We start from the raw sequence: 12,600 nt of genomic DNA on the forward strand, positions 1-12,600 counted from the left end.
TTATTCATAATTCCCACGGTATGCGTACACAGAAAGAAAACCCAGCTGCGTTCGTCTTCTTCACCTTAGTCGTCTTGAAAAATCCATTGGCACTCCGTGGTGAGTATTGTCAAATGTGTCTGTTGGAACCGTTGCTGATGATGAGCAGAGACCAATAGGGAGGCACTATCTCTATAATTCCAACACATTGTATGTCCTAATTGATACGAATGCGACGACCTCTCATCTGTCTGTAGAACAACAAAATGGGAGCTTCTCGCGCTGACAAGGAAGTATACTTCCAAAAACTCAAGGAACTCTTAGCCAAGTACCGTGCGTCTCCACAGACAACAATTTGCATAACGTGCTAACAATCGTGCAGCATCGATTTTCCTGGTCAACGTCGACAATGTCGGATCCAACCAGATGCATCAGATCCGTGTCTCTCTCCGAGGCAAGGGTGTTGTTTTGATGGGCAAGAACACTATGGTCCGACGTGCTCTCCGTTCCATTCTCTCTGAGTACCCCCAGTTCGAGCGTCTTCTTCCCCACGTCAAGGGCAACATCGGTTTCGTGTTCACCTCTGGAGATCTCAAGGACGTTCGTGACCTCATCGTTGCCAACAAGGTCGCTGCTCCCGCTCGTGCTGGTGCGTTTGCCCCCAAGGACGTCACTGTTCCTGCTGGAAACACCGGTATGGAACCCGGAAAGACGTCTTTCTTCCAGGCTCTCGGTATCCCTACCAAGATTGCCCGTGGTACAATTGAAATCGTTTCTGACGTCAAGGTCGTGCAAGCTGGTACTCGTGTAGGAACTTCAGAGGCAACTCTGTTGAACATGCTTAATATTTCCCCCTTCACCTACGGAATGACGGTTGTCCAGATCTTCGACTCTGGAAACTCGTTCTCGCCCGAGGTTCTGGATGTTGATGAGCAAGAGCTCGTGGACAGGTTCTTGAGTGGTATCAAGACCATCGCGGCTATTTCCCTTGCTCTCAACTACCCCACCATCGTATCGGTTGCTCACTCGCTCGTGAATGCTTACAAGAACGTCCTTGCCGTTTCATTGGCTACCGAGTACACGTTCGATGGATCCGAGAAGGTCTGTTGTCGGATCTGTATGTTTTCCATGTGCTTATTTGTTCTAGGTCAAAGAGTACCTTGCCAACCCCGATGCATTTGCTGCTGCTGCTGCCCCAGTTGCTGTCGAGGCTGCTCCTGCCGCTGCTGCTGTTGAGGAGGAGCCAGAGAAGGAGGAAGAATCTGACGAGGACATGGTGAGAATTATTCTTCGGCGTTGATTGTATCTGATGCACGTTGGTTGCAGGGCTTCGGTCTGTTCGATTAAATATATTATGTATCGTAGTCTTTACTCGAATAACCATATTGTGTTTGCCTGAATCTGTCTGGAAAATGATCGGCATTGGCGGACCGGAAGTTCCCGAAGTCGCGATGGGGTCGTCATAGATGACGACCGGGTCGTGTTTGCTTTCCACTACTATCTTTCTCTACAGTATATAATACGCAGCCCAGGTTGCCTAATTTCTTTCTGTCCCCCTGATTTCTCCCTGATACGCGCTAGAATCTAGTAACGGAATAATACGGTATCGCCAGTATTTCGTACAGAAGCCGGCGTCGGAAACACGTTCTTCGACCAGGACCCAAATCCGATAATTTCCTGATCTGGCGTTTTGCTGGGAATCTTAGGCGTGTCCAGCCGAGTACGTCCAGAGCATATAACTGTCCTGTCACTACCCATGTCCAGCTCTCCCATCCACCCAGCCATGGAGGGCGGCCACCTCATCGTCGTTTCCAACCGTCTTCCTATCACCATTACCAAGGATGCTGCAGGCGAGTACCACTTCAAAATGTCCTCTGGTGGTCTCGTTTCAGCCCTTTCTGGCTTCAAAAAGTCGCTCAACTTCACCTGGATCGGCTGGCCAGGATTCTTCATTCCCATCCGCGACCGTCCCCACGTCGACAAACGCCTCATGGAAGAGTACTCCTGCCAGGCTGTGTATCTCGACGATGACGTTGCGGATCGTCACTACAATGGCTTTTCCAACTCCATTCTATGGCCTTTGTTCCATTACCACCCCGGCGAGATGAACTTTGAAGAAGAAAACTGGTCAGCGTATCGTCAGGCGAATCTTCAGTTTGCAGAGGCTGTCAGGATGCAGCTCACTCTAGGATCGATGGTGTGGGTGCAAGACTATCATCTCATGCTGCTGCCGATGCTCCTACGCGGTCTGATTGACGGCGCACCGACGGGGAGCAATTACACCCAGAAAGAGCTGTCCAAGATTGCAGAGGGCATTGAAGGCGAAGATGTTACGGTTACCAAGTCAGAGGCTGTTCCGGGAATCAAGATTGGTTTCTTTCTACATACCCCGTTCCCAAGCAGTGAGATATACAGGTGAGCCTCAATCGCTCATTCGCTGCGTGCGCTTATACCTTTTAGAATTCTCCCAGTCCGGCGTGAAATCCTTCTTGGGATCCTTTACTGCGACCTCATCGGCTTCCATACCTACGACTACGCCCGACACTTTCTTTCTTCATGCACACGTATCCTTGGTCTTCCCACCATGCCCAATGGTGTTGAGTTCGAAGGCCGATTGGCCCACGTCGGTACATTTCCCATCGGTATCGAGCCCGCGTCGTTCATTGATGTGAGTAACCGACTCCAACGCACAGCCGACTCTCTAACGACTATTCCAGAATCTCAAAAAAGAATCCGTCAAATCTCGAATTGGTCAGCTGGAACAACGGTTTGGCGGTGTCAAGGTCATTGTGGGCGTCGATCGGCTTGACTATATCAAGGGCGTACCGCAAAAATTGCACGGCTTGGAGTTGTTTTTGGCACAGCATCCAGAGTGGATCGGCAAGGTGGTTCTCGTGCAGCTAGCGGTTCCGTCCAGGCAGGATGTGGAGGAATATCAGAATCTACGGTCGACGGTTAACGAACTCGTTGGTAGGATCAATGGCCGCTTTGGAACCGTCGAGTTCATGCCGATTCATTTCATGCACAAGAGTTTGCCATTCGATGAGCTATGTGCGCTGTATGCGGTCAGTGACGTGTGCCTAGTGTCAAGTACAAGGGACGGGATGAACCTGGTCCGTATTTCCCTCTGTTTTCTTTTTTACAAGACAGTTCTTCATAGCAATTTCCAGGTGTCATATGAATACATTGCCTGTCAGCAGGCAAGACAAGGAGTCATGATCCTTTCGGAGTTTGCTGGTGCTGCGCAGAGTCTGAACGGGTCAATCGTCATCAACCCGTGGGACTCGCAACAAGTCGCTGACGCGATCCATGAGGCTGTTACGATGGATGCGGGCGTCCGAGCGGAAAACCATCGCAAGCTGTTCAAGTACGTGAACAAATATAGTGCATCGTTTTGGGGAAGTAGCTTCATCAAGGAGATGAGCAAGATCAAGCTTGAGGATGATGCGGAGACGGTTCAGAAGATTGAGGATGGGATCATTAGGGATGGGCTGGTTACGCCGAACGGCAACTGAGCGTCGAGTCTGAGTGTCTAGAGAAAGTTCTTATACAAGATGCAAATACGTCATTATGGTATTCTCTACTGAAATTGATTTGCATGCAGAGACGAGTATAGAATGACAGGATTCGTGTACCCGTAAGAGCGTCCCAGCCATGATCACAGATACTTGAAACCTACCAGAGATTGTCGCTGATGTAGAATATACCGTGTACTTGTAGTGGCAACCCGAGCATGAAGCGATGGTGGTTAGGATATGAAACAGATAGATCACATCCTAGGTTTCATGGTATCATGGTCCGTGTTCTCTGAATTGATGATATTATGTCTTTCAATACGACAAACTGGGCGAACAATCCCTGCATGAACAATGGGGAAGACTATACTCACTCCTTTCTCAAATGGTTTTGGAATTTGGGAATCTGGCAGCGAGGCTGAGAAAGTTGGTGCCATTCTCCTTGGACCAATAGCGGTAGATGTATATCCCAAAAATTGAAGAAACACACCATACTTAAAGTGCTGTTGAGTGATATTTATAAGTGCTGTTAACAAGAAGGCTGAACGGGGAACTGATCTTTCATCCGGGCGTGACACGACGTGAATACCGGAATGAGTCTTACATGCGATAATAAATGCTGCGGCAGAGATTGTCAAAGGCCATGAGAGATTCAGTAATGTGGAATCTCGGTAGCTATACTACTTAGTCCTTACTAAGGAAGTTTGATGAACCGCGGCCCTCAAAGTCAAGCCCAAGGTGTTTAATCTGATTTTATCATCACTATCTCACCAGTTCTAGACTCACACGATTCCGCTCTGAGAGTGCTCGAGGGCTCTAGTTCTGGGACGGAGCAATTATACTGATTTGGTTATGGCCGCCGATCATTGATCAGTGACGATGACGTCATAAAATATGAGTCATACCAGTCTTCGCAGATTACGGGCCGTTTCAAAAGTGAAAAATACAGTGCCAGAAAGTGTCAGTCGTCGACTAGGATTCGGGTCAAAGTGGTTTTCTCCCTTTCTCTTCCTTAGAGCTCTTCAACGGTGATTTCCACAACTATTTTGATATAGAGTAGAACACGTGGAACAGGCTCGGAAAAGCGGGTGTTATTATTGTCCTTAGAGTCCGGTTCCTCCTTCAACGTTTACTGGCCTGGCCATAAACGTGTGTACAACGAGCTTGTTCGGCGTGAAAGAAAACTATGTAAGTTAGACGCTGCGGTAAGGCCTTTAAACCCAACTGATGCTTTATAAAGGTAGAACTTTGGGTGCGGTGTAGCCAAATGAAAAATTGCTGCGATATAATTATTAACGCCGTACCAGTGAAGGTCTTTGTACGGTTTGTCAGGCCGGACGCAGCGAGCTTCGGCCTCGTCGGAAAACGCTGCAGTTTGGTTTTTTTTTTTTTTTTCGCGAGCGCAGTTTGATCACAATCACGGAAAGGTGATGTTGGCGAATTTAATGTCCGATAGCGCTGTAGTGACTGTCCTCGGTCTTCCCAACCATAGCTGACCCTAGTGAGACCTCTGATGTAGTTCAAAAGTGATATATCTCGATTTGCTTATTGCTGACGATATTCCTCTATATATCTGGTGTGCCTGTCATTGTGGCGGGCAGCGGGGGCTGGCCAGAACCCTGCTAAATAGAACCAGACCAGCTCGGCTGAAGTCTTGAGTTACGAGCCTTGAAGCTTTTGAGTCGCTACGTTACATTATGAGGTCATTCACGTATAATATGCACATGCATATAGAAGGCTAAACCAAAACAGATACAACCGTGCGACTTTGTATGGATACCAAAAAGTGGGACGAGTCGCGGAGGGAGCGAGGCTATGCGCTAACTTGGAAAGATGGAAATTCGAGGAGAACTGTCGTGCTTGTGGACCAATAAATTCGGAACTGAAACATTCGCTTCGCGAGATCTGGGGACCTAATTGACCTGGATAGTAAAGATGCTATGCGCAAAATTTGGCGCTATATCGGTTGCAAGTGAGAAAAATGTGACAAGATGTCTCCTTATGGCGTAGAATGAATTCAGAAGCAGTTAGCAGTACAGTAGCCAATACATTGTGTTCCGAGAGGCAGTGCAAGTCCTGGGGGTCCTTCTGAGCCTTAAAAGGCCCGACGCGTGTAGCACAAGTCGCTCTACAAAGACTCCTAAAGCCGTGGGGGTGCTAAGATTTCTTGAAATTTTTCCATTGGTAACGAGGCAGTGAACTGACGTACTAGCCCCAACAATGAGCATAGCGTCGCCGTGACTGGCAAAGGCAGCGCCAGTACAGCAGTCCATGGAGAAGGGTTGTCTCCAAATGCAGAATACTTCCAAGCCGAAAAAAAAAAACCCCCGCAGTGATCACTGGAAAAATGTCTGATGATCCGGAGGCCGCTCCGCATGGGCTTGGCTGCCGAAGACAAAAAATGTAGAAATTCGAGCTTTTAGATAATAACTCAGTACAGTACCCGGCCAGATACTCCATCAGTGGTACATGGCGCGAATTGTGATAGACGCCATGCAACCGTTGGGGCGCTTAGCATACGATGAGTTTTAAAATGAATTTCCAAAAGGAGGAGATGTGCCGGAGGCAGTGCGCCAAGCCTTCCAGAATATCTCTTTTCCACAATGACGACCTCCACAGCACAACCACGACTTCCTTCCCGTCCCTTCGCCTCTCCCACAACGCATGAGGACTCTCATTAGCTCCTCTTACAGTCGAACAACACACAATGGAGTCCCATGATCACTCGACGAGCCCTGCAATCATCATCGAGGATGCTACTTCAACAGGCGAGAGATCCAGCGGCAACGAGGCCGTCATTTCCACACCTCTTACACCAAACGATGGCAGCAATCGAGGTTTGTTGTCGCCGCTGCATATCCCTAGGCAGACGCGTAATTCCGTCGAGGTTCACTCGCCAGGGACACCTTCAGATATGTCCGACACATCGTCTGTCCCGCCATCACCCACTCTTTCCAGCTCTTCCGGTCCTTACCCAACAACGCTCGCTTTACGGGAAAACCAGCCTGAACTTCGTTTCAATTCAAGCCTTCTTTCACCTGACTCGCCCATACACAACCGTAAGGCTAGTGTGGGAACTCTCACAAGCTCGAATGAAGGAACAGTTGTGGAAGAGCATCGCAGTGAAAAGTCTGCTTCTGGTTCTGATACACACAGTTACACGCAGTACGACGCGTCGCGTTCGCCCTCCCGTGAAAGGACACAGAGCGCGTCGCCTGAGAGGAGGCCTGAGGTGCAGAAAGAGGAGAAAGATCAGTCAATGGAGAAAGGGAAGAAGAAAACGAAAATGAAAAAAGACGATGAGGAGGAGGAAGATCCAGCCGGTCATCGAGCAGAACTAAAGCAAGATGCCAATTTTGACCCCACACCTTTCCGTTTCAAGCCTTACCAGCTGGCTCACATGCTTGACCCCAAGAACTTGGATACCCTACAGGACATAGGTGGAACCTCTGGTCTACTGCGCGGTCTGGGCTCCGATAGCATCCATGGGCTCGGCTCAGGTCCAGGGCGTGCTGATGGTCGGCCAGGCGCTGGGGATGGTGCTTCCGACCGACATGATCCTGAGAGGGAGGTGCCTGCCATCACTCTCACCGAGCCTGGCGGGGATGTTCATTCCACCCATGCCTCTGATATTGACGACGAAGCTGCATTCGCGGCTTCGTTCGATGACCGTCGGCGCGTTTACGGGCCCAATGTATTGCCCGAGCGTCGTAGCAAATCCTTGTTGCAGCTTATGTGGACAGCCCTCAAGGACAAAGTTTTGGTATATTCCTCTCTCGTGTAACACATATCATATCGTCTTATCTTTTCCAATCAAGATTTTACTATCTATTGCTGCTGTTGTCTCTCTTGCTCTCGGGTTCTTTCAAGATTTCGGTGTCACTCGAGATGCAAGCGACGGTCCTCCGGTCGATTGGGTGGAAGGTGTTGCCATTATGGTTGCTATCATCATTGTCGTAAGCATGTCACCTCATCGTTCTCGCACAGCCTTTTCTGACATCGTGGGATAAAAGGTGGTCGTCGGTTCTTTGAACGACTGGCAGAAGGAGCGCCAATTCAAATCTTTGAATGAACGAAAGGAGGAACGTGGCGTTAAGGTCATTCGTGACGGTGTTGAGAAAGTTATTGATATCAAAGTATGTAATCACTGGTCCGACTTGCTCTTTCGACTCACCTTACTCTCAGCAAGTTGTAGTCGGTGATATCGCATTACTGGAGCCGGGCGAGATTGTTCCCTGCGATGGTGTGTTCTTAGGAGGACATAACGTCAGATGCGACGAGTCTGGTGCCACGGGCGAATCAGACGCGATCAAGAAGGTCACCTTCGAAGAATGCAAGTCTATGCTCCACAAACGAGAAGAGGCGGCGGGTCACGCAGCCGACCTGGCACATACAGACTGTTTCATCGTTAGCGGTTCGAAGATATTGGAAGGTGTTGGCAAGTATGTCGTTGTTGCTGTTGGAACTAAAAGTTTTAATGGCAGAATTATGATGGGTACGTACGTTCATCATGTCAGTTTTGGAACACTAATCTCATTTCCGGTTTCATTAGCATTGCGAGGCGGTGGGGAAAATACGCCTCTTCAGCTCAAGCTGAATTTTCTAGCCGAACTGATTGCCAAACTTGGCAGTTTGGCAGGGCTGATATTATTTTCCGCTTTAATGATTCGGTTTTTCGTGCAGTTGGGTGCTGGCGAACCTGTCCGGTTTGTTCAATTCATTTTTTTAAAAAAATGTTTATATGATACTCTGACTGATGCCTCGGACAGTTCGGCGAACGAAAAGGGGATTGCTTTTGTGAATATCCTGATCATCTCAGTAACACTGATTGTTGTTGCTGTTCCAGAAGGTTTGTTTTGATATGATTACGGTGATATTTATCGATAATGATTCCGCTTCTGCTGCAGGTCTACCGCTAGCGGTTACTCTCGCACTGGCTTTTGCGACGAAACGAATGACTTACGAAAACTTATTGGTACGGGTCCTGGGATCTTGCGAAACTATGGCGAACGCATCAGTCGTTTGTACAGACAAGACCGGTACCCTTACACAAAACGTAATGACTGTTGTTGCTGGGTCTGTCGGCGTCCATGCCAAGTTTGTACGCCAGCTAGAGGAGAATCAAACACGCACGAACGTCGGCGAGGAAGAGCCCGGTCACCGCAAGCATCCTCACGATTTTTCCATTGATCAATCGCAGCTCAATGATACTATGACTCCTGCATTACGATCCCTTTTTAACGAGGCTATCGCGGTGAACTCGACTGCGTTTCAGGACATCGATCCAGAATCTGGAGCGATCATTTTCGTTGGTAGCAAGACGGAGACAGCCCTCCTCAAGTTTGCACGAGAGTTGGGATGGGCAGATTTCAAGAAGACTCGAGACGGCTCGAACATCATCCAAATGATTCCCTTTTCTAGCGAGCGCAAGGCGATGGGAGTCGTTGTCAAACTGGGAGAGAAGAAGTGGCGCTTCTATGTTAAAGGCGCGAGTGAGATTTTGTCGAGGAAGTGTACCCACTATGTCGTCGTACAGAAGCCTGGGAACCCCAGCCCCGTGCAGGACGACGTTGAAGTAACACCAATTGACGACCACTCAGCCGATAACATTGCTCGCACCATCATTTTCTATGCGAACCAGACTTTGCGAACGATCGCCTTGTGCTATAGGGATTTTGACGCTTGGCCGCCTCCCAATTCTGTCCACGATGAGCAAAATGAAGTATGCTAGCTTTGTTGTACACAATGAATTTTTGTGTGGCTAATATCGTAATTCATAGGTTGAATACGCCTCCCTCGCGCATGATCTAACCCTCATCGGTATCACAGGCATTGAAGATCCGCTTCGTGACGGTGTCCGCGACGCCGTCGCTAAGTGTCACAAGGCTGGCGTTACTGTAAAGATGTGCACGGGTGACAACGTCCTTACTGCACGCTCAATTGCATCACAGTGCGGAATATATACTAGTGGCGGTATCATCATGGAAGGACCCATTTTTCGGAAACTTGACCGCAATGACATGCTTGAGATCGTTCCTCGACTCCAAGTATTGGCGCGTTCTTCTCCGGAGGACAAGAAGCTCCTTGTTGAGACTCTCAAGTCGCTCGGTGAAATTGTCGGTGTCACCGGTGATGGCACCAACGATGGTCCTGCACTAAAGACTGCAAATGTCGGATTCTCGATGGGTATTGCAGGGACGGAAGTTGCGAAAGAGGCATCGGATATCATTCTAATGGATGACAACTTTTCATCGATCGTGAAGGCTATCATTTGGGGACGCTGTGTCAACGACGCGGTCCGGAAATTCTTGCAGTTCCAGATATCTACCAACATTACGGCCGTTATTATCACTTTTGTGACGGCAGTTGCATCTACTGACGAGGAGCCTGTCCTTACGGCAGTTCAGCTGCTGTGGATCAATATCATCATGGACACTTTCGCTGCACTAGCTCTTGCTACGGATCCCGCAACAGAAAAGCTGCTTGATCGTAAGCCAGATAAAAAGACTGCGCCGCTATTTTCTGCGGACATGTATAAAATGATTTTGTTCCAATCGATCTATCAGATCACCATCTCGCTGGTCTTCCACTTCCTTGGCCTTCAAATTCTTGGACTCGATGGGAGTGATCACAACGATACCGTTGTGCAGACTTTGGTATTCAACGCCTTTGTTTTCGCGCAAATCTTCAACTCGGTCAATTGCCGACGATTAGACAGAAAGCTTAACGTATTTGAGGGGATTACGAAAAACTACTACTTCATTGGTATCACACTTATCGGTAAGTTGGTATTGTTTTTTGGGGTCATGCTAACGTCTTTTTGAATAGAAATTGCTGTGCAAATACTTATCGTCTTTGTCGGAGGTGCTGCATTTGAGGTCACCCGTGTTGGCGGTCGGGAATGGGGTATTTCTCTAGCTTTGGGCGTTGTTTCGATACCACTGGGTGTAGCTGTTCGGCTGATGCCTACGAAACCATTTGAGAAGGTCTTCAAGAAGCTGGGACTCCTTGGAGGAAGCGAAATTCTCCCGACTAAGAATGCTGACACTGAAGGATGGACTGGTGCGATCACTGTCGTTAGAGACAACCTCGGGACGTTTGCGAATCTGAGAGGTGGTCGAGTTCGTTCGTCGTCGTTTGTGGTCAAGAGCCGCCGGGCAACCTTGTCTGATGACCAAGGGCCCATGAGATTGTTAGTATTATTCTTTTTGTTTTGAAGGACATCTCACAGACTGCGTTTGGGTTTCCAGATCGTCACTCCTTACAATGGCACCAACAATGATGGCGGGCGCTGTAGCTGCTGGTCACAGCTACATCAAGTCCGGTAATCTGTCGGATCCTGCGCACAATGACCCATCTGTGTCATCTGCCGCACTATGGGAGGGTAAACTCCAATTACATCCAGATACCCCGAGGAACGATCCCGTGTACAAGAAATTCGGTGGTCAGCAGAATATGGTGTGATTGCTCACTCATCCTTTCCTAGGTCTGCTTTTTAGATTTATATCTTGCGCTCTCATATCAATCACACACTGTGTAGCATACTCGTCATGTCAGCTAGTCACTAGAAATATCATACACGCTTTTAATACATTTTAGAGCGGCACCGTACGTTTCCGTGACTCCAACCAAATCGAGTCATGGCTTAGGTAATGCATAACGGCCTTGCAGGTAACCACCACCATCACCACTATTCTGCGTGTGCTGTCGCTTCACCACTAGCGCATCAGCCAGATCAAAACACCAACGACCGCAATATGCCCAAGGTACGTTGCTTCATCTTTGCATCGGTTTTCAGTTGACTCAACATTGGGGGTTCAGAATAAAGGAAAGGTGCGCATAACACATTTCTTTCGGCATTGGAATTTTACATCGATACTATCCAGGGAGGCAAAAATCGTCGCCGAGGAAAGAATGAAAATGACGATGACAAGCGTGAACTTGTATTCCGAGAGGATGGGCAGGAATACGCCCAAGTGACAAAGATGCTGGGGAATGGACGGCTGGAAGCCCAGTGCTTTGATGGCGAGAAGCGGCTAGCACATATCCGAGGAAAGATGAGGAAAAAGGTACGTCTCTTCATTCGACAGTGTCCAGGGCAGTTTGTTGACAGCGTGCAGGTATGGATTAACCAAGGAGATATTGTCCTCCTTTCGCTCCGGGACTTCCAAGATGACAAAGCCGATGTGATTGTCAAGTATACCGCTGACGAGGCAAGAAATCGTGCGTCTTTTTCCTCCCTTTTTTAGCGCGCTCGTCGTCGATATGTTTTGGCTGCAGTCAAAGCGTACGGTGAGTTGCCGGAGAACGCAAAAATCAACGAAACGGATACGTTTGGTGAGGAAGATGGCGAATGTACATTTGAGTTTGGAGATGAGGGCGAGGTCGACATTGACGATATCTAAGCGTTGCATTCATGATGTACGTGCTTTCCTCTGGGCCTTTTTTTCGTAGCTGACTCTAGGCTCAGTGTAATCTGCGTTTCTATGCCTGTACTTTACTCAGTAGAGGATATTCACCGCCAAGGCTATCATACGGTATTCATGTTGTATTCATGCCCTGAAACATTCTTGCCTGGCTGTAACAATGGACGTCGCAATGTCATGGACCTGTGTTGTGCACGCATTGCATAAGAATATGAGAGATGATACGTTGATGGACGTTTGAATTTGAATGCGCGCGCAGCAGACTCGATATTTCGCGGACGACAACAAGTTCGTGTGGCTTACCTCGCTCCGGCGTATTCGGTACATCGAAACAAGGCGACGCTTTTTCCGTCGTTATGTGAGTAATATTTGAGCTTCCTCTCTATCGCAGATCAGGTGGAGGACGATATTGTTCTTGTATGCTTTTCTTCATTTCAATCTTGAAAGTTGATATACTAACGCAGATACTATACGACTCTGACGACATTGTCGGTGAGCCTATCGACTTCTTCCCCGCTAATCCTGTGCCGGAAATCTTGTTGTCTTCTCCATTTTAACGAAGGCCCAGGAGACGCGTCCTCGATTACTTCGACATATTGAAACTTTGCCATCCGGACTAGCTCGTGGCCTCGTCCACTTGTATAGCTGTTCCTCGTTGATCTCCATTTGCACCGAACACA

General features: G+C 48.5%; 4 protein-coding genes across 4 annotated transcripts; all 4 read left to right on the forward strand.

The window, feature by feature from the left end:
• Positions 1-148: 148 nt before the first annotated feature.
• Positions 149-1,326, forward strand: BT62DRAFT_971611 (60S acidic ribosomal protein P0; the record flags this gene model as incomplete). Its single annotated transcript, XM_043189028.1, has 5 exons — positions 149-189; positions 237-312; positions 362-1,080; positions 1,127-1,255; positions 1,306-1,326. The coding sequence occupies exons 2-5, from the start codon at positions 246-248 to the stop codon at positions 1,324-1,326; spliced, it is 936 nt and encodes a 311-aa protein (XP_043037749.1). The 5' UTR covers positions 149-189; positions 237-245.
• Positions 1,327-1,456: 130 nt separating this feature from the next.
• BT62DRAFT_971612 (glycosyltransferase family 20 protein) lies at positions 1,457-3,749 on the forward strand. The gene is made up of 4 exons (XM_043189029.1): positions 1,457-2,394; positions 2,440-2,647; positions 2,697-3,092; positions 3,150-3,749. Exons 1-4 carry the CDS (start codon positions 1,736-1,738, stop codon positions 3,492-3,494), a joined length of 1,608 nt encoding a protein of 535 aa, XP_043037750.1. The 5' UTR covers positions 1,457-1,735; the 3' UTR covers positions 3,495-3,749.
• A 2,659-nt stretch (positions 3,750-6,408) lies between these two features.
• BT62DRAFT_901051 (calcium-translocating P-type ATPase) lies at positions 6,409-10,958 on the forward strand (the record flags this gene model as incomplete). The annotated part of the gene is made up of 10 exons (XM_043183444.1): positions 6,409-7,257; positions 7,313-7,450; positions 7,508-7,615; positions 7,680-7,989; positions 8,047-8,200; positions 8,264-8,343; positions 8,402-9,216; positions 9,275-10,274; positions 10,323-10,686; positions 10,745-10,958. 10 exons carry the CDS (start codon positions 6,409-6,411, stop codon positions 10,956-10,958), a joined length of 4,032 nt encoding a protein of 1,343 aa, XP_043037751.1.
• A 419-nt stretch (positions 10,959-11,377) lies between these two features.
• Positions 11,378-11,899, forward strand: BT62DRAFT_900863 (nucleic acid-binding protein; the record flags this gene model as incomplete). Its single annotated transcript, XM_043183437.1, has 3 exons — positions 11,378-11,563; positions 11,615-11,717; positions 11,775-11,899. Coding segments are annotated over 3 exons (414 nt in total), but the record flags the coding sequence as incomplete, so codon positions are not given.
• Between the last annotated feature and the right edge of the window lie 701 nt (positions 11,900-12,600).

Source organism: Guyanagaster necrorhizus (genome assembly GCF_019112545.1).
Source record: "Guyanagaster necrorhizus MCA 3950 unplaced genomic scaffold BT62scaffold_19, whole genome shotgun sequence".
In the NCBI taxonomy this organism is placed as follows: domain Eukaryota; kingdom Fungi; phylum Basidiomycota; class Agaricomycetes; order Agaricales; family Physalacriaceae; genus Guyanagaster; species Guyanagaster necrorhizus.

Bases quoted from the DNA above. Each gene is read 5' to 3' on its own strand.
- BT62DRAFT_971612 (XM_043189029.1), top strand. From the start codon at position 1,736: ATGTCCAGCTCTCCCATCCACCCAGCCATGGAGGGCGGCCACCTCATC. The intron at 2,395-2,439 runs GTGAGCCTCAAT...TATACCTTTTAG, and splicing joins CCAAGCAGTGAGATATACAG to AATTCTCCCAGTCCGGCGTG. The intron at 3,093-3,149 runs GTCCGTATTTCC...AGCAATTTCCAG, and splicing joins CAAGGGACGGGATGAACCTG to GTGTCATATGAATACATTGC.